Below are 21,307 nucleotides of genomic sequence, written 5' to 3'. Positions count from 1 at the left end.
ACAGGAAAACACAATTTTTTTGGCCAACCCAACATGTTAGAATTACTACAGTGAGAAAAAATGCAATTTTTTTTTACTCAAACTAAAATCTGATAAAACTCTCATGCAGATCAATTTTATAATACTAATCACTATTATATTTAAATGACTCACTAATCACATACCTAATATCTCTTTTCTCCACTTGATTTCTCTCACCCATAAGGGCAAGCACTATTCTCTCCTCTACAGTTTACTGACGTGATGAACACAAGTTTGAGTAGGCTCCAGGAGTTGGTAATGGACAGGGAAGCCTTCAATCCATGGGGTCGCAAAGAGTCAGACACTACTGAGCAACTGAACAGATAGTTTAGTGTTATATCCCTATTGTCAAGCATAATGTGTAACACATAACAGGTATTTTTTAAGTAATTGTTGAATACATAAAATGTATTGATGACATATTATTATTAAAGCCCACAAACTGAGGGTACAAATGTTATATAGATATAACCTCAACTCTCAAGCTATTACATTCTATTGAGGGAGTAGTAATATACTCAATTTGTCATAAGGCAACATAACAAGTGCTTTATAGTAATATGAACAAAGTGCTATGAGACATAACGAAAGGGCTGGTTAAAGCTGCTAACAGGTAAGGACATGGTAGAAGGCTTCAATAGGTAGGGACAGGTAGAAGGAGATGATAAATCCCAATATGTAAGTATATCTACTGTGTCACCTCTATTGCTAATAATTCCATATGGTCTATACTTATGTTTATGAAAATAAAAAATATTTTACTCTAACACAAAATCTGACATTCAGCCACCATAAAGCAAGATAAGTTCTTTTCTAAGATGTTGCTATGCTACCAGCAGAGTTTTTAGGAAACAATCACTACTACCCATTCTCTTCTAAGGTTTCCCCCCAGGTTCCCCCTCAAACACTGAAGTGAAGTAAGAGAAAACAAAATTAGATTAAACAATGCTAACAAGATTTTAGAAGGGGTTGAAAGGTACTAAATATACATACATGTTCTGTCCATACTGGTACATAAAAGTAATAAATAAATAAGGCAATTTTCAATAAGGTATCAAAGCAAAGAAATTTCATGGTACATAACTCAAAAATGAACTAACCGATTACATGATTTAAATGGTCTTTACAGATAATTATGGTGCTAACACAGATCGTTAAATTTTCAAAGTAGATCTGGCAGAGACATACAAAAAGGAAAACATTCCATCTTGCTCCTAAAAAAAGGATAAATAATCTAATACAGTCCCTTGAAAATCTGACTGCTTTAGCTGTGCTAAATGAAGAGACTTAAGTTGTAAAATATCGTGGAATTCACTTATATTCAAATTCTGAAAAGTGCTAATAGTGCAATCATCATAAAGCCATCCACTGGAGAAAACATTTTCCTTAGTATTTCCACAAGATGTCACCCTAAGCCTAACATCGAAGTGTGCAGCTTTGCTATTTTAGGCATTTTTCTTTTTGTGTATTAATGAACATTAATTACTAACTTTTTAAAAATGAAGGGCTTTGTGTTTATACTTTCAGTTATTCGTAAATGGAAAATCAAAACAGAATACAGGGCCTAAAGAATCAAGAAAGAAGAAAGTTAATCAAACAGTTTATCATTCACACTGTTTATCACAAGAGAAATTTTCTTTTACTTTATTTTGAAAATGTTCCATAATTAGCATATATTATGCTTATAATCAGGCTTCCCTAGTGGCTCAGGCAGTAAAAAATCCACCTGCAATGCGGGAAACCTGGATTCAGTCCCTGGGTTGGAAAGATCCCCTGGAGGAGGGCATGGCAACCCACTCCAGAGTTCTTGCCTGGAGAATTCCCACAGACAGAAGAGCCTGGCAGGCTACAGTCCCTGGGGTCGCAAAGCCTCGGACACGACTAAGTGACTAAGCACAGCATACTTATAATCAGATAAAGTTATACCTTAAAAATAAAAAAACAATACCTTTGCTATCACTCCCCATCCTATTATCACAGAACCCATTTATAAAATGCTTTTACACACTATAATAATGATCAAAGCTATGGAGACAGAATTCTGTGCTCAAAGATTATACCATCTAAGATAGACTAGTGTTTGCATTTTCTTTTTTCACAAAAGAAGGATATTATTTATTTTCAAAGTGATGCTTTTCATTTACTGAGACAAGGCCTGGTTTCCGAGTCACCTGTAAATGATACAGCACATTCTGCAATAACAGTGTTTTACCCTACTATACACTTGTATTGGATTTTCTGCACTATGAGTGCCTCCTATTTTCTTCAGTTGAGATTCATGCAAGGCATTATTTCAACATACTATCTGATTATCAGAATAATGGGCTAAAGCCACTATTTTCCATTATGTGCAGCAAAAAAGAAGGGGAAGGGAGGTTGGTTGAAACAGAAAGCAAAATACCCAGTAAAAATAATCCCCTGTTTATCAATGGTTCCCTACTTATCCTTTTATAAAGATACAATCCCTTTCAGGATACAAGGGCTATGTAGTTTTTCCTTTTTGGGTCCTTAAAAAAAAAAATGCACAGTGAGACCAATAAAATTCAGTAGAAAATTATGTTGCATTGTATAGCATCGCTCCATTCTTTGCAGTCTGGTTTATTCCAAAATGACTTAAAAGACCAGCCAAAACAAATCTATCCATTCAAAGCTGGGCATCAGGATTACTTATGTAACAGCTTTTTACAGATTACTGTGACCTCTCATTTTATTAGAGAAATTCAACTACTCTATAGGCTTTCTGCCAAGTTATCTATCACTCACTTAAAACAATGGCAAAATACAACTCTTTGTCATTCGTCTTTTTATTCCTCATGTAATGATGCTGCACTGCCAAATGAATACATTATTCTGGTAGAATTATCTAAAGCACTCAACAATATTCTTCCTAAATAAAGTTCTTAAAAACTCAATCAAAAGACATAGCCCAATCTTATCTAAGCACATCATACAAATCTATTTAGAAGTATGGCCATTCAGTTAATGGTCTTAATAAAACTATTAATTTTTAACTGAAAAATCTGTTGCTTAAAAAATGTTCTCTAAAATACTATTCTCTAATGACAGGGTTTATTTAAATTTCGTTAAGAGTCCATTTAGAGTTGTTTTTATTTAATACCAACTAAGATGATTATAGTTATGTGTGTCATTAATTCTTACTAGCCATAAAAGAATATTTCAAAGAAATTAATCCACAGACAAAATAATCCTATAGAGCTTTTACTATTTTTACTCAATAGATTGATTTTCAATTTTTCAAAAAGGAATGGTTTCTTAAATATAAACCATAGAGTTGTAGTTTTGTCAATAAGTATAAACATTTATTATAATAAAAGCACAAAATATTTTCAAGACTAATTCTCATAAATTCATGTTTTTATTTTTTATATCAGTAACCATCAAACCTGGAAAAAGTAGTAATAATGTCTAGTAGATGCAATTATTTCTCTAAAATATACTGTTTAAATTTAGCAGAATCTATAATTGAGTCCTTTTTAAAACTGTTGGTCACTTTTGCTGGGGGGAGGTATTTGTATCTTTACTAGTTTAATTCTAAAAAAAGAATTTAAAATTATCTGCATAAATGCAAAAACGTATGTGTAAAGATATACATAAATAAACCATAAATTCAAGAATAAACAGAAGGTTAAACATTATGTAGCTCAATTCATGAAAAACTGACAAAGTATTGAAATTTTCATCAATAAATTTTTCAGTGTGAATCATGAGATTTTTTGAGAGAAGCAAAAAGATGAAAAATAGTGTTTTAAGTTTTGTCTGAAGAAGGTAAGACTAGAACTATAATCCTAGCTGAATAGAATGTGACCCATCACTATTCATGTCAGGCAAGTCCTTCTCCAGAAGGAAGCAACTTCCTTCTCTAGCACATTTTTCCTCAATTTTTGAAATAAACTACTCCAGCTTTTTCCTGTGTTTACTTGTCTTCCTATACAAAACATTCTTTCAATACTTTTATTTTTATTAACATATACTTATTTCCATCTTATAGCAGTTCTTTTTTAAGATAAGCTGAAATAAGAAAATGAAAAAAAATATTTTCTTCTACCTGATATCAAGAAAAATATTTCAGTTTCAAATTTGGTTAATATCAGGTTCTCTGACAACAATATTCAAACAATTAAGCCCAATTCTAATCACAAAGATGATGAATAATTTTTAATACCTACCTAGCAAAGCTTGGAATAAGCTGCTCTTAAAGATACCCATCACCTTTTTAACAGCATTTTTCAACTGCTGCTCCTCTGGTTTCCTTAATTTTTTGCAGTATTCTTCCAGTAATGACAAAGCTCGGTCAGTATCTGAAAAACATGATTTTAAAATTCTATCTTATGGTCTCAGAAAAACAGTAATCTAACATTAAACTATTGTCTAATGGTATTCCTAATTTCATAACACAGAATAATAACTAATCAGGAATTCCATAAACTACTTTTAAAATTGATAATTACAATGAACTCAATTTTAAGAACCCACTTGTATTTCTATTGTCTTCCAAAAGAATTTGCAACTATGAAACAAGGCAAAAGTCCATATGGAATGCCGACCAGTTGATATTCACACAGTAGATAAGACTCTGTCAGGAAAATTGTGACCTCCTACAACATAATGTCCAGATTCCTTAATGTAACTTTTGAGACCACCATCCCATAAGCTGTTTACAAGGTATATTTTCAGTCTTTATTTCCCACTATATATTATTTCACCCCCTTCACACATTTACACACAGTGCCAAAGCCACAGTGGATTACTCACTTTCACTCTCCACTCTGCCCCCCACACACACATACGTACACACACACACTTTCTATACCTGTGTAGTTTTCTTTGCTCCTCCTGCTCTCTGTATTGGAATATCCTCCCCCATAGCCCTCTCTCCTCCTTGAATTAGTATGCTACATTAGAAAGAGTTTATTGTTAGCTGGGTCTGGGTCTGAAACCTATTTGCTAGCTGTGTGGCCGTCAATAAGTTACTTAACCTCTCTGAGCTTGTTTCCTTACAGGCAGCAGGATTAAATTACAAAATGCTTAGTACAATACCTAGCGCATAGAAAGTAATCAAGAAGTCAACTGAAAACTTATCTTCCCTTAATTTGGACCTAACTCAAATGTTCTCTGGAGAAGGAAGTGGCAACCCACTCCAGTATTCCTGCCTGGAGGACTCCACAGACAGGGGAGCCTGGTGGAATACATACAGTCCATGGAGTCACAAAGAGTCAGACACAACTGAACGACCACCACACACACACACACACACACACACACACACACACACAAAAGCTCTCTATTTCATAAAACCATCTCTGACAGTTAAAAGTAATCACTGTCACTCTTCTTCCAAACCACTTTGCCTACACAAATACTACAGGCATTCTTAATACGCACTGTTATACTATGGCTTCTTGAACTGCTCACATGACAAAGTATTAGTTACCCAGACAACAAAATATCCCTGAAAAAGTCACCAAAGTGGCAGTGTCTTTGTGTGTAGTAGGTGACAATTATTTTTGGAAGTGAGAAGACTCAATTTAGTTGTTCCAAAATTAAGTTCATTAAGAATTAATGAAATTAAGTTCATTGAAAAATGTCAAGTCACATATTTTTAACCAGTAATACTTATGAATGTACACTGAGAATATAAAATACAACACTTCCTCAGACCTGAAATGCATTATGAGAAAGGGCAAGAGTCATCTTACCAAACAAACAACTGCTTTCATCATCGACTTGTATTTTATAAAATTATGTTTCGAAAGCTTCTGAAGAAAGTGGCAACAAAGTTCAGACCATAATCTTAAATATTAAATTGATAATTTTCCTCTTTATATGATTTATATAATTTTATATTTGTTCTGTTTGAGGAGTTCCTGTCTGAGGAATAGCATACAAACTTTTCATAGAGAAGACACATTATGAAGTTTCTTATTAATATCATTTTGGATGAAAGCTGACTGGAATTATTGTTCAGTCACTCAGTTGTGTCCAACTCTTTGTGATCCCATGGACTGCAGCACGCCAGGCTTGGTTTTCCACAATTTCATCCTTTGCTCAGATTCTGTCATCAGTAAGAGTTTTACCTTCAGTCAGTGTCACTTCCTTCAAAAGTCTCTTTAGGAATTCCTGGTACTTCTCCACCTGACCAGAGCTCTTCTTTTGTTATTGTGTATTTTTTAATCATACGAGGAATCTTCATCAAAACTTCCCTGCTTTGAGATTCATTCTTTTTCTCCCAGCTTTACTGAGGTCAGATTGACAAATAAAAATTGTATACAGTTAAGGTGTACAACAGAAAGTTTTGATATATGTATATATTGTGAAATGATTACCACAATCATTACCACAAAGACAACTGTCTTTGAATTTTAATAGCCTTTCCCCCTTCAAATCTACCACTTTCACAGACTAAATATCAATTATAACAATAATTCATATTTTCCTATTGAACGTTCCAATTCTCTACCCCTACAGCCATCCTCAGCTGATGATCATGTTTTCCATTTTGTGGAAAATCAGAAGAGAAATTACACAATCTCCTAATCTAATATCCACTAGGTTATCTGTAGCTGCTCCCCTATATTCTGTCTTCCCCGTTACTATGGATAAAATATTTGTAATGCCAACTCCTCTACTTAAGCACCTAAGCCTATTTTCTTTTGCCTACACTGCTTCATCATCAACTGTTTTCCTCTCCAATCCCTCCCTTTAGCATACAAATAAAACTGTAAGAGCAGTGATTTTTAAAAACCTTCCTTTACCCTTAATTCCTCTAACTACTGTCCCCAGTTCTCTGTTCCCTTCCATAGCAAAACTCCTTGAAATGCTGTCTACACCTTCTTTGCTTTCATTGTTTCTTATTGTTGCTGTTGTTCAGTTGCTAAGTCGTGTCCAACTCTTTGCAACCCCATGGACTGCAGCACACCATGATAGCATTCCCATAATCACATCTACAGATATAAGTCACTAGGTAAAGGGACTTTAACTAATTCCTTCAACACATATTTATTGAATGACTACCCAGGGAAGACACTATCAAAAGCATCTAGATGGCCTCTAAACCAACAGAATTTACTATGTCTCTCATTTCTGTACAACAAAATACTGACACATAAAACAAAAAGGCAGAATACAATAAAAATGGTCAAATATGGTCGTCTGTCTTAGACAACTTAGGTTTATGCATGCCAGCATCTAATGATGGAATTGCGGTTGCCTTTTCAAGGTTCTTTTTGACATCAATGATCACCATCTGGTGTTAATTCTATTTCTGATTAAATTCTTGTTTCTGATTAACAAACGCTTGAATGTGAAGATAATAGAAAACTACATAACTACACAAAGATGGTAAATAAAGAAAACAAAAGATAACAAGGATCTTGTTGTATAATTCAAAGATCCCTAACCAGATGTTTAATAAAGTGGAAAGTTGAGAATTACCCAAGTAAGTTGGGACTAATACCTTGACTGCTGTTCAAATTAAACCAGGTATAAGTGGAGATATTTTTTCACCTGAACTGCCAATACAATGATCTCAATTATCTTATTTTCTCTGTTAAAGGAAATCTGTATTCATATGACTCCAGAGTCTACTGAAAGGACAAAACTAAACTTGGAATACCTGAAGGCAGATACAGAAGGAAATAACAGGGAAATCATTTTTAAAAATAAAAATTTCAGATGAAATATACAATCCAAAGGATATAGTGAATGTTACATAATTGGAATCATAGGTAATCCCATGTCTGTTAATTAAGGTTCAACTCTTTTGTCTTTGGTTTAAGAACAGCATTGCCAAAAAGTTATAATTTGGGACAGGTGATTTAATTTGAAACAGTAATATTGCTAACATGAATTTTTAGATAGGAAAAAGATAACATAAAATTATTTGCCACAACTAAGAAGAATTATAGAACATGTGGTGGTATTGTTCAGAAAACTAAGATCTAAGTATAATAAAGGAAATGGTAAACTAAACACACAAATCATTTCAAATCTTGAAATCCCTTTAAATACAATCTGACTGCAATGCAGGAGACCTGGGTTCGATTCCTGGGTTGGCAAGATTCCCTTGAGAAGGGAAAGGCTGCCCACTCCAGTATTCTGGCCTGGAGAATTCCACAGACTGTATAGTCCATGGGTTCGCAAAGAGCCAGACACAATTGAGCATCTTTCACTTTCACAGTTTAGAAAGAACTTTCCCATGCATTATCTGATTCCCACCACTGAGAAGTTATATTGCCTCTTATACATGAAACTGGGGCTTCCCTGGTGGCTCAGATGGTAAAGAATCTGCCTGCCATGCAGGAGACCTAGGTTCGATCCCTGAGTCAGAAGATCCCCTGGAGAAGGGCATGGCAACCCACTCCAGTATTCTTGCCTGGAGAACTCCATGGACAGAGGAGCCTGGCGGGCTATAATCTCTGGGGTCGCAAAGATTCAGACATAACTGGAGGACTAATATACACGCAGGCAGAAAACTGAAGTTCGTAAGTGACTTGCCCAAGATGACAGAACTACTGAATAACAAACCTGGAGCATAATCCTAAAGCTTTCGATTCTGAGCGTTCTCTCCATAGTACCACCCTTAATCCTCCAGAAACAATTGAGCATATCTCTATGGGGAAAAAAAAAAAAACTTGACCAATCAGACATAATTTTATCACTAAATTTTAGAATCTAGGGTTATAAGTTGAATCTCTATTTTTACATGTGCTTATTAATATAAAATAATAATTATAACATAAATTTAAATGGTCCTACCTTTAAAATCTAATAGAGCTACTAAGTTCTTTCCTTCATTACTCAAATATTTATCTTATGATGCTCTAGACTTTGGTCGCTCAATACTAAAAAAGATAAATATTCTACCCTCTCAGGGATGTCTTCTGTCTGAAGGTAAAGATAATTAAGTAGAAAATTTAAACACAGTAAAAGATTAAAATAGAGTGTGGTCATGCTATGATGAGGTACCAGGTGCCAAGAGAACAGAGAAGTAAACTGATACCATACAGATCACACTGGCCTTTTCCTGAAGAAGAATAAGAAGCCATGGAAAAATCTTTAATAAAGATGAGCACGACCATTTTTAAAGTTTTATAAAGATCATTTTAACTACAGTATGCTATCTATCAATTGAAACAAGAAAGAATGATGACAGTTTCCGCCCCCATGTCATCTGAAGTGAATATATGCAACATTGAACAGTTTTTGATCATTACTTATATACCATTATGACCAGCAAATTAGGAAAAAAAAAATTGTGGCCAAGCCATGCAGCATACAGGATTTTAGTTCCCTGACTAGGGACTGAACCTGTGTCCCATGCACTGAAAGCTTAGAGTCTTAACCACTGAACCACCAGGAAGTCCCTCAAATAAAAGTGTGTGTGTGTGTGTGTGTGTGTGTGTGTGTGTGTGTGTGTATATAGTCTTCTTTGGGGAACTATATATGCTTAATTCTGTTAACATTATCATTTTTGTTATTTTGTAAATTAAGGATTTGTTGTTGTTTTTGGTAGCTAGGTTATGTCCAACTCTTTGCAACCCCATGGACTATAGCCCCAGGCTCCTCTGTCCATGGAATTTCCCAGGCAAGAATACTGGGAGTGGGTTGCCATTTCTTTCTCCAAGGCAGCTTCCCAATCCATGGATAGAATTCGAGTCTCCTGCCTTGGCAGGCAGATTCTTTACCACTGAGCCACCAGGGAAGAGCCCCATATAAAGAATACTCATATGAAAATAATAAAATGATGAAGACTCATGTGAAAACACTAAAATGATGAATGCCAACATAAAAGTTATCCTGATACTAGGCCTTTAAAAAGATGCTTTAATATTAAAATATAAAGCCCAAGGTGATAAAAACAAAGGTATCATTTTATAACTAATAAAATTAGCTGTTGAGCAATGCTAAGTATTCTGCATAGATCACTTTATTTAATCTTCCCAAGTACCCCAAGAAATACACATTCCTCAAATGAGGAAACAAACTGAGAAATGAAGTAACTTCATTTCTTCCAAGGTGACACAACCAGTAAGTGCTGGAACCACGACGTAAACCATGGTCCATCTGGCACCAAAGCCCATACTTTTAAGTATTATGCCATACTGAAATTCAACTTACTGGGAAAGGATCACAGTATTTCTTTTTCCTGTAATTGTCCTTTTTTATGTAATTTTCTGTAATTATACTTTACTTCTCCCCCTTAAACTTTTTAAATATACTTCAACAAGCATCTGTTGATGAGACTCTCCACTACTGCCACAAAAAGGTAATAAACTAAAATGGTGAATTTATGTTGCCACCTTTCAGATAAGTCATTCTTTCAGCTTTTCTATAGAATTACTGAAGAGAAAATGAGAAAAGTATATGCTTAAAATAGTAACAAATAGAAAAGACAGCAAACTGCATCTTCAGCAGAATACTAAAAAATGCCTTGTTCCAGTTGTAACACACTAGGGGAAACAAAGATGAAAAAAAAAAATAGAAAAAACTTGGAGTTTAAATTGTGGGGAAAATGTATGGCCAGACTTAATGCAGATCAAAATACTGCAATCATTTCGTAAATATTGAATGGTTTAAATTAGTAACATTGAAAGAGAAGAAATAACTCATAAGAACATCATCCTAGTCTATCAAAAAGTAGAAAGCATATCGTGGCACTTCTTTGCTGTAACCAGCTGTGTACCTGCCACATCTGGGCAGGCTTACTCCAGGAGCTGACCAGGAAGCTGGACTCAGACAACTGATGGAAAGAGATTCTGACTCTGAACACAGCTTTCCTCTTCCTTGTAACAAAAAGTAAAGGTATCCTGCTAAGCATTTTTCAGTCAGTTCAGTTGCTCAGCTGTGTCCAACTCTTTGCAATCCCATGAATCACAGCATGCCAGGCCTCCTGTCCATCACCAACTCCCGGAGTTTACCCAAACTCATGCCCATCAAGTCAGTGATGCCATCCAGCCATCTCATCCTCTGTTGTCCCCTTCTCCTCCTGCCCCCAATCCCTCCCAGCATCAGGGTCTTTGCAAGTAAGTCAGCTCTTTGCATCAGGTGGCCAAAGTATTGGAGTTTCAGCTTCAGCATCAGTCCTTCCAATGAACACCCAGGACTGATCTCCTTTAGGATGGACTGGGTGGATCTCCTTGCAGTCCAAGGGACTCTCAAGAGTCTTCTCCAACACCACAGTTCAAAAGCATCAATTCTTCGGCACTCAGCTTTCTTCACAGTCCAATTCTCACATCCATAATGACCACTGGAAAAATCATAGCCTTGACTAGACAGATCCTTGTTGGCAAAGTAATGTCTCTGCTTCTGAATATGCTATCTAGGTTGGTCATAACTTTCCTTCCAAGGAGTAAGCGTCTTTGAATTTCATGGCTGCAATCACCATCTGCAGTGATTTTGGAGCCCCCCCCCCCCAAATTAAGTCTGTCACTGTTTCCCCATCTATTTCCCATGAAGTGATGGGACGAGATGCCATGATCTTAGTTTTCTGAATGTTGAGCTTTAAGTCAACTTCTTCACTTTCCTCTTTCACTTTCATCAAAAGGCTTTTTAGTTCCTCTTCACTTTCTACCATAAGGGTGGTATCATCTGCATACATGAGGTTATTGATATTTCTCCCGGCAATCTTGATTCCAGCTTGTGCTTCTTCAGCCCAGAGTATCTCATGATGTACTCTGCATGTAAGTTAAATAAGCAGGGTGACAATATACAGCCTTGATGGACTCCTTTTCCTATTTGGAACCAGTCTGTTGTTCCATGTCCAGTTCTAACTGTTGCTTCCTGACCTGCATATAGGTTCCTCAAGAGGCAAGTCAGGCAGTCTGGTATTCTCAGCTCCTTCAGAATTTTCCATAGTTTATTGTGATCCACACAGTCAAAGGTTTTGGCATAGTCAATAAAGCAGAAATAGATGTTTTTCTGGAACTCTCTTGTTTTTTTGATGATCCAGCAGATGTTGGCAATTTGGTCTGTGGTTCCTCTGCCTTTTCTAAAACCAGCTTGAACATCTGGTCACGCTTCACATATTGCTGAAGCCTGGCTTGGAGAATTTTGAGCATTACTTGACTAGCGTGTGAGATGAGTGCAATTGTGCAGTGGTTTGAGCATTCTTTGGCATTGCCTTTCTTTGGGATTGGAATGAAAACTGACCTTTTCCAGTCCTGTGGCCACTGCTGAGTTTTCCCAATTTGCTGGCACTTTCACAGGATCATCTTTCAGGATTTGAAATAGCTCAACTGGAATTTCATCACTTCCACTAGCTTTGTTCATAGTGATGCTTTCTAAGGCCCACTTGACTTCACACTCCAGGATGTCTGGCTCTAGGTCAGTGATCACAGCATCGTGATTATCTGGGTCGTGAAGATCTTTCTTGTACAGTTCTTCTGTGTATTCTTGCCATCTCTTCTTAATATCTTCTGCTTCTGTTAGGCCCATACCATTTCTGCCCTTTATCAAGCCCATCGTTGCATGAAATGTTCCCTTGGTATCTCTAATTTTCTTGAAGAGATCTCTAGTCTTTCCCATTCTGTTGCTTTCCTCTATTTCTTTGCATTGATCGCTGAGGAAGGCTTTCTTATCTCTTCTTGCTATTCTTTGGAACTCTGCATTCAGATACTTGTATCTTTCCTTTTCTCCTTCTAGAATGTTGATTTTCACTCTTGCCATCTCCTATTTGACCACTTCCAATTTGCCTTGATTCATGGACCTAACATTCCAGGTTCCTATGCAATATTGCTCTTTACAGCATTGGACCTTGCTTCTATCACCAGTCACATCCACAACTGGGTATTGTTTTTCACTTCTCTTCTTTTGACAGCTATTTGTAAGGCCTCCTCAGACAGCCATTTTGCTTTTTTGCATTTCTTTTCCATGGGGATGGTCTTGACCCCTGTCTCCTGTACAATGTCACGAACCTCAGTCCATAGTTCATCAGGCACTCTATCAGATCTAGTCCCTTAAATCTATTTCTCACGTCCACTGTATAATCATAAGGGATTTGATTTAGGTCATACCTGAATGGTCTAGTGGTTTTTCCTACTTTCCTCAATTTGAGTCTGAATTTGGCAATAAGGAGTTCATGATCTAAGCAACAGTCAGCTCCTGGTCTTGTTTTTGCGGACTGTATAGAGCTTCTCCATCTTTGGCTGCAAAGAATATAATCAATCTGATTTCAGTATTGACCATCTGGTGATGTCCATGTGTAGAGTTTTCTCTTGTGTTGTTGGAAGAGGGTATTTGCTATGACCAGTGCATTCTCTTGGCAAAACTCTATTAGCCTTTGCCCTGCTTCATTCCATATTCCAAAGCCAAATTTGCCTATTACTCCAGGTGTTTCTTGACTTCCTACTTTTGTATTCCAATCCCCTATAATGAAAAGGACATCTTTTTTGGGTGTTAGTTCTAAAAGGTCTTCTAGGTCTTCATAGAACAGTTCAACTTCAGCTTCTTCAGAGTTACTATTTGGGGCATAGGCTTGGATTACCATGATATTGAATGGTTTGCCTTGGAAATGAACAGAGGAGCTACCCCATGTCCGACGTCAGGGGCAACAGCTGAGAGGAGCAACCCCACATCAGAGGTCAGGGGCGGTGGAGAGGAGCAACCCCATGTCCAAGGAGTGGCAGCTGCACGGGCACATGAAGGCTGAGAGGAGCTACTCTATGTTCAAGGTCAGGATGGGTGACTTGTCCAAGGTAAGGAGCAACAGCTGTGCTTTGCTGGAGCAGCTGTGAAGAGATACCCCATGTCCAAGGTAAGAGAAACCCAAGTAAGATGGTAGGTGTTGCGAGAGACATCAGAGGGCAGACACACTGAAACCATAATCACAGAAAACTAGCCAATCTGATCACATAGACCACAGCCTTGTCTAACTCAATGAAACTAAGCCATGCCATGGGGGGCCACTCAAGATGGACGGGTCATGGTGGAGAGGTCTGACAGAATGTGGTCCACTGGAGAAGGGAATGGCAAACCACTTCAGTATTCTTGCCTTGAGAACCCCATGAACAGTATGAAAAGGCAAAATGATCCGATACTGAAAGAGGAACTCCCCAGGCTGGTAGGTGCCCAATATGCTACAGGGGATCAGTGGAAAAATAATTCCAGAAAGAATGAAGGGATGAAGCCAAAGCAAAAACAATACCCAGTTGTGGATGTGACTGGTGATAGAAGCAAGGTCCAATGCTGTAAAGAGCAATATTGCATAGGAACCTGGAATGTTAGGTCCATGAATCAAGGCAAATTGGAAGTGGTCAAACAGGAGATGGCAAGAGTGAACATCAACATTCTAGAAATCAATGAACTAAAATGGACTGGAATGGGTGAATTTAACTCAGATGACCATTATATCTACTACTGTGGGCAGGAATCCCTTAGAAGAAATGGAGTAGCCATCATGGTCAATAAGAGTCCAAAATGCAGTACTTGGATGCAATTCAAAAAAGCATTTGTAGCACTTCCCTATTCTCAAAACAATTTTCACATGGGCTAGGTATATTTGATTATCTCAAGAATCCTAAGAGTTGAATATTACTCTGTGTGTGTTCAGTTGCTCAGTCGTGTCTGACTTTGCGACCCCATGAACTGCAGCTCCCCAGGCTCCTCTGTCCATGGAATTTTCCAGGCAAAAACACTGGAGTGAGCTGCCATTTCCTTTTTCAGGGGATCTTCCCAACCCAGGGATCAAATCCATGTTGCTTGCATCTCTGCATTGACAGACAGAGTCTTTACCACTGCATCATCTGGGAAGCCCCTTGGGTATTATTTGTGGCAGCTATAACTTAAGATGAGAAGTTTGAAGTTCAACCTGTTGATTTTTAGATAACATATCCAGCTGATGGAAAAGGTAGGATTCCATCCCAGGGCTCTCCTCCACTCCCAGGGCTCTCCTCCAGTCCCAGGGCTCTCCTCCCCTGCACCATGACACCATTCAGTGGATCTAAGAACACCACACTCATACAGTGCAAAGAACAATGGATAAACTTCCTGTCCTAATTCTATCACTAACTTTATTTTATAAAAATAAAGTTCATATACATTAACTTATTTGATGAGGAAAAGAAACAATGTATTACTAATGTTGTTTCAGAAAAGGAAACTGAAGTTCAGAAAGATGATATGATTTTCACAAGGTCACCTGGTGGCACTGTCATAAGAAGGCACGTGAAGAAGCACACATGGGAGACGGGTACTTTGAGATCTTAATTTTTTCTCTCTCTACATGTTCCCATTTCCTTTCTTTTCCTTCAAGCTGGTAACTGATTTTGTATTGTATTGCCTCAGGAGAGGTATGTACTAGGACAGAAAATTGAGGGAATTTTAGTTATTCCAGTTTTGCTTTCCAAAAGCCTAAACCCTCTGAATAAAAGAGTTTGTTTCAAAGATCAAAGAGAGATTCTCAGGTACATGCAGAGAGAGAAACATCTTCCAGCCCCTCCCCAGTCTAGGAAAAGATTTTCTCAGCTGAAAACTAAGAGAAGTTTTTGGAACCCAAGGCCGCAGGTATCTAGGCTATTTCCTGGCAGCACTGCCTGAGAGGCAGAAAGACCCCAGAGAGGAAAAGCAACATTATGCAGCTAGGCAAACAGAAACACAGAAATTCTGTGGGGGCCGGGGAGGGGTGGGGAATGTTAAATCCATGTCTTGGAAGTAGTAATTGTAGCTAGACAAGAAAGAACTATCTAGACAAAACAACTCATGACTCAGAGGTAAACTGTTACACTCAGATGATCAATGACCAGAGTAGATCCCGTGCCAGATGGAGCCCTACTATAACCCCAGGAAAGACAGAAAACCTCAAAATGGATTGGAGTGATTCTGCCCATAACTTAGGAATTACGAGTCAGAAACAAAGCTGAACTGTGGAAAATGAAGATATTTCTTACACACCTAAATCTACAGAATAGGAGTCCTGGTCAATGATTATCTAATCTTGTCCCTTCTTCTGGAAGCCAGGTCTTCTGAGCCAGGTCTAGGTTTCTCCCACATCACTGCAACTGATGATGATGGAGGACATGGTTCAAAGAAATGAACATGAAACACAACACTGAAATTGCCTCTTTCCCTATCTGTCCCCTAATAAACTTTAAGCATCATAAAGTCAGACTGAATACCGTTTGCCACTGCAAAACATACACCTAGCACAGTGCCTGTGCCTATTAACAGGCACTCAATAAATCTCCGTTGAATAGATAAATGATTGAATAATTAAATGGAAGGAAAGCTATTTCCTTAAATACGTACACAAGTTTACCTTCTAAAATAAATTTTTAGTTTATTATCTATATGGTATTTTAAATAGAACACAACTTAACAGGCTTATTTCAGGTCTCACCACACATTCAATGATAAAGATGTCACAGCTCTCCAAAATGACAGATACTCTACAGACCCCTCAGAGCCTTGTGCTAACAGACCTAGGGCCTTAACGGCTGGTAAGATGTGCCATCAGGAGAAATAAGATACACAATCTTACTCATAATCTTTGGAAGTTTTAACTTAATAATTTATTTTCACAGGATTTTCTACTTTATAATACATCATTTCCACTTGAATCTTCAATCCTAAAACAAATGAGGCCAGGAGAAATGTTTCATAATGGAGGTGATTGGGCCATAATTCTTGAAATAGCTTTGTAAAACTAAAAACTAAACCTATGCAGAAAGCTTACTACCTGGAATTCAGAATGACTGAGGTAAAACTCATGATCCTTTGCTGACAAAGCAACCTACATTGAGGATACAGAGCCCTCGTGCCTTGACTGCTACAAATTCCTGAGCAGGAATTATAGCTCGGGGACATGTCCTCTTGCCCCAGTTTAAAAAAAAAAGATTTTATGCACCTCAGCATTATACTAAAAACATATGTTTTGTAGCCACTTGTGTGGCTACATGGTAAATATTAAGAAATAAGAGAATATAATGAGAGTATATAATTAAGAAAGAGGAAAGAACATCCTTACAGTTTACGGAATGTATTGTTATAGAAGAGTGAGGAATTAATTGTTTGGCAAAGGCATAAATGAGTGAAACATGTGAATTCAATGTTTTAAAAGTCCAATATTTTGTGTACATCTTCTCATTGACTAGACTTTTCTATCCAAAGATGTAACCAATCAAAGGCCTAAAAGAAAGATCAAATATTCTATCATGAATGGAGCACTTGGACAGTTTCCCAAAAACCTAACAGTTCAAATAGTGTATGGTATCAATTTATTAGCATATCATTTGCAACTTTCCCTATACATAAGAACTACAAAATAAATTCAATTAACAATTTTAGAACGATGCCTACTGTTTGCTTCATAACATACTCTCAATCAGTACTTTAATACAAAGAATATTCTTCTATTTTTCTCTCCAGAATGATCTCTTATCATTCCAAGATGCCTCCTGGATTGATAATTATTTTCCAACATCAAGAGTCTGTGGCTTCATGACTTTTAATAACTCTCTTAACCAAGGTCAAGATGACTCTTTTGAAGGATTTCAAATTTAAGAAAATCTTTAGGAAGTTATCTTATTTTAATTTACAGAAATTACAAAAGTCTGAAAACTGCCTTTTCCCATCCCTCTCTGGGAAGATTTGGGGCTTAACTCTTGAATTCTACTAGCTTGGAAAATGAAAAAACAAGTTTTTCTGAAATGGAATAAAGTATCTGGATAATAACCCTGGTATGGCAAACACAAAAATTCAAACAAAAACTTGGTGAAGTATATACAAAAGGGATAAAATAGCTACTCACAGCCAATAAATTTAGTTACATATTTTCCCCTTTTTAGATAATCAAATGAAATTATTTTAATAATTGAAGAAAAGCTAGAGATAGAAAAAGAGTATGCCCAGATTATTATTGTTGTTTAGTTGCTAAGTCATGTCCAACTCTTTTGCCACCCCATGGACTGTAGCCCACCAGGCTCCTCTGTCCATGGGCTTTCCCAGGCAAGAATACTGGAGTGGATTGCCATTTCCTTCTCCAAGGGATCTTCCTGACCCAGGGATCAAACCCCCGTTTCTGGCATTGGCAGGCAGATTCTTTACCACTGAACTACCAGGGAAGTCCATACCCAGATAATGAAAGGCAAATATAAAATAGTGAGATCCTACAAAAATGAAGTTAAGCCACAAAGTGCAGGAAACAAGAAAACTTTAAGGAAACAATAAACTTAAGAGTTATAAGTTTCCTTCCCAGGAGGAGGGGAAAGGAGAAAAACAGAAATGACACTTTTATGAAGTATACAGTCAACCAATAGGAAAGAGTGTAAGCCCAGGAAACAACAATCTCAATTTCAAGAATGATACATGGCATGATACATGGCAATATCATCTCTTGGGATTCCAATTACACAACATTCTTCAACTTCCTTTAAAAAGAACAATGTCTAAACAATGAATTATGAAAATGATCATGTTTAAGTTTCACTAGATAGCATACATACTCCATTACATCACTAAGAACAGTTGCAAAAGAAGAAGTCAAAGGAAATAAAATGTCATGTATATTAATAACATCAGATACACTTCTATACCAATTTAAAAGAAGCACAGAATAGCACAATATTTTAAAAACAGAGAAATGAAATAAGCATTGGTCTCAAAGTATTAAAAGCACTGATTTTTTTTCCCCACGTTTAGTGACAATAAAGGGAACAAAAAAATTGCTCAAAAAATGTACTGCAATGTACTAAAAAATTCTGTTGAAACATATGTTATCATTAAAAAAGCAGCTTTCTGCAAAAAGCACAGGGTATAACACAGCTATCATTAACTTTTATTTCTTGCATCAATCTAACATGAAATCAGATCAATTCATAAGTCTTGCTGAAATAGCCCCTTACTATACATCATGATCTTGCATCATATCAGAGAATGCTGATACAACTTATCTTGGATCAGCCCTGAATTTTCAGAATTTAAAATAGGTCAAAGATATCAAAAAGGCTTAGCTGGGAGCAAATCAAATTACTACCATAGAAAAAAGAATTCTGAATGAAAAGCAACTGTTGGGAGAAAAATATCTCTGAAGAAGAAATGACATGTTCTGTTGATAAAACTGAAATCTATAAAAATGTGAAGCAAGTGAGTGTAAGATGTAGTTAAGTAATGTCATAAAACAAACTAGCAGTGAATATAGGGGTTTGAGATACAGTAGCTTTGGCTTATCTAAGAACAGTCAAGAATAGCAGCTAGAAATGTACTTAGGGGCTTCCCTGGTGGCCCAGGAGTTAAGAATGCTTCTACTGCAGGGGCATGGGTCCAATCCCTGGTCGGGGAACAGCAAAAAAAGAAAAGAAAAATGTACTTAGTGAGATGTAACACCCACTCCCACTTCCCACCATGGTTCACGTTACCAATCAGAGCAACCACTCTCTACTTTCACAATAACATACAAAATGTTTCACAAGTGAAAAATCTGTCTTATGAAATTTTCTTATTGTAGTAAGAATATATTCAACAATGTATAAACATGGTTCTATGAGGATAGTTATTGCTTAAAATTACATGAAGCCAACTCTTCCATCCTAGCTACATGCAACAACAATGAAGAAAGAAAAAAAGATTTAAGATGACAGAGGACTGTGCTCCCTGCAGAATAAATCTAGGTTATACTTTCAAGTATTTGTTTTACGTATGTTATAGAACAGTACAGACAGTAAGCTTAGCTAATTAAAAATATAATGTACCTGTCGTTACTTGTTTGGTTAGTGGTCTATAATATTTAAAATATATATCTTAGTACTAACAGTTTTAAGAGAAGAGAAAGGGACGAAAGAAGAGAGAAGGAGGAAGGAAATAAATTATTTCTCCTAAAGTAGTTTTCAATAATGGATCAGCAATTTTTATAACTTCTTTTAAAGGTAGGAACTTTTAACAACCTCAGTCTGCTGGGTTTAGAAACCTTAAGTTCACCCTGATTAGTTAAGTTTTACCTAGAATATCAGTGCCCTTCTTCATCTCTCTTCCCAGATACCTTTTCACCCCCTCATTCTCCATACACACACCACACACGCACACATACACACCACACACACACACACACAGTGTTTAATTCAATTACTAGTTTAAAACAAATCCAAAAGGAATACTAACTACAGCACAATAAATGGTAGAAAGAATAAAAATACCCTGCATGCCAAATAAGTCAAAGAGACATACCATTTATTGGCTATATTTCCCAAACCATCCTTGTTCTAAATAAACCAATGATGTCAAGTCTGGGCAAAAGTAGCTCCAAAACTTCGTGGAGAGTTTACTTCTCTCAGTAATTATGGAGGAGAGCAAGGGGAGGAAACAAGCCCAGTCTTAAAATCCCAGTGTACTAGATGTCTAGGTGTTTCACAGGTATTATATATCATTGCCCATCTCCAGAGACACCAGTTGGATAAAGAATCTGATTTTAAGTTTCCTCAGTATACCTTCCAAATCCACAGGTATGATTAAACATCATACAGAGCCAGGTTGTACCTTAACCTTCATCCTAAGCTTTAGTTTTAGACTGCAGGAACTCCCATAACCGGTCAACATTTGGATCTACACTAGTCTACTACAGTGGAGTTCAAAGTGTTGATACAAATTTTAGTTTAAAACTATTAAAAAAAAAAAACTATTTTATAGTCAATTTGGTTTTCTATACCACGTCAAAAAAAAAAAAAAAACCTAGGTTCACAAGGATCCTTAGAAATAAGGTTCACCTGAGGTAGATCTAGGCTAAAGAGAATCCCAAGGTGTATATACGATACTTCAGCAACTCACCAGATCTTGATCAACTGGTGGGGGAGGAGTCCAGTGTTTACCTCATTTGGGAAATTTGCCAGTAATGTTATTGGATAATGTATACACAGCAGTTACCAAAGTTGTGATTTACCACAAAAGGGAAGACTTACACCAGAGTAAATCCAAACATAAAATCTATTCTTAATCAAAAGATAATCTACAATTGTGTACACTGCAAGCAACTTTGTTACCTTTTACAACTATGTAATTCACTTGATAAATATTTAAGCCATAAAGAAGAGCTGCACTGTGCATGTTTCTTTTTTAAAGACCATGTAAAAGTCATCTTTAACAAGTTAAGAAAACAAGGGAAAGAAAGTCCCAAACCTGTGGTATCAAATTTTCGCTGATTACAAAATGGTGATTTAGACCACCTGATTTGGAAACCACAAATGTCTATAATTAAATAGGACAGCCCTACTTCACTTTCTTTTAGCAAAACAGTATTAACTGAATGATGCACCACAGAAAAGACATTATTATAAGAACTACACCC

General features: G+C 36.7%; 1 protein-coding gene across 6 annotated transcripts in view; it reads right to left on the bottom strand.

Annotated features, from left to right (window-relative positions):
* Positions 1 to 21,307, bottom strand: part of DLG2 (discs large MAGUK scaffold protein 2) — a 2,330,119-nt gene that overhangs the window by 2,307,255 nt on the left and 1,557 nt on the right. For all 6 annotated transcript variants that reach the window (XM_061406089.1, XM_061406091.1, XM_061406093.1 and 3 more), the window contains exon 2: positions 4,209 to 4,340. In XM_061406089.1, coding sequence (XP_061262073.1) covers positions 4,209 to 4,340 — 132 coding nt within the window. The remainder of the gene's footprint in view (positions 1 to 4,208; positions 4,341 to 21,307) is intronic.

This window comes from Bos javanicus, chromosome 29 (genome assembly GCF_032452875.1).
Source record: "Bos javanicus breed banteng chromosome 29, ARS-OSU_banteng_1.0, whole genome shotgun sequence".
NCBI lineage: Eukaryota > Metazoa > Chordata > Mammalia > Artiodactyla > Bovidae > Bos > Bos javanicus.
The sequence above is the reverse complement of the archived record's forward strand: the minus strand, read 5'-3'. Positions and strand labels throughout refer to the sequence as shown.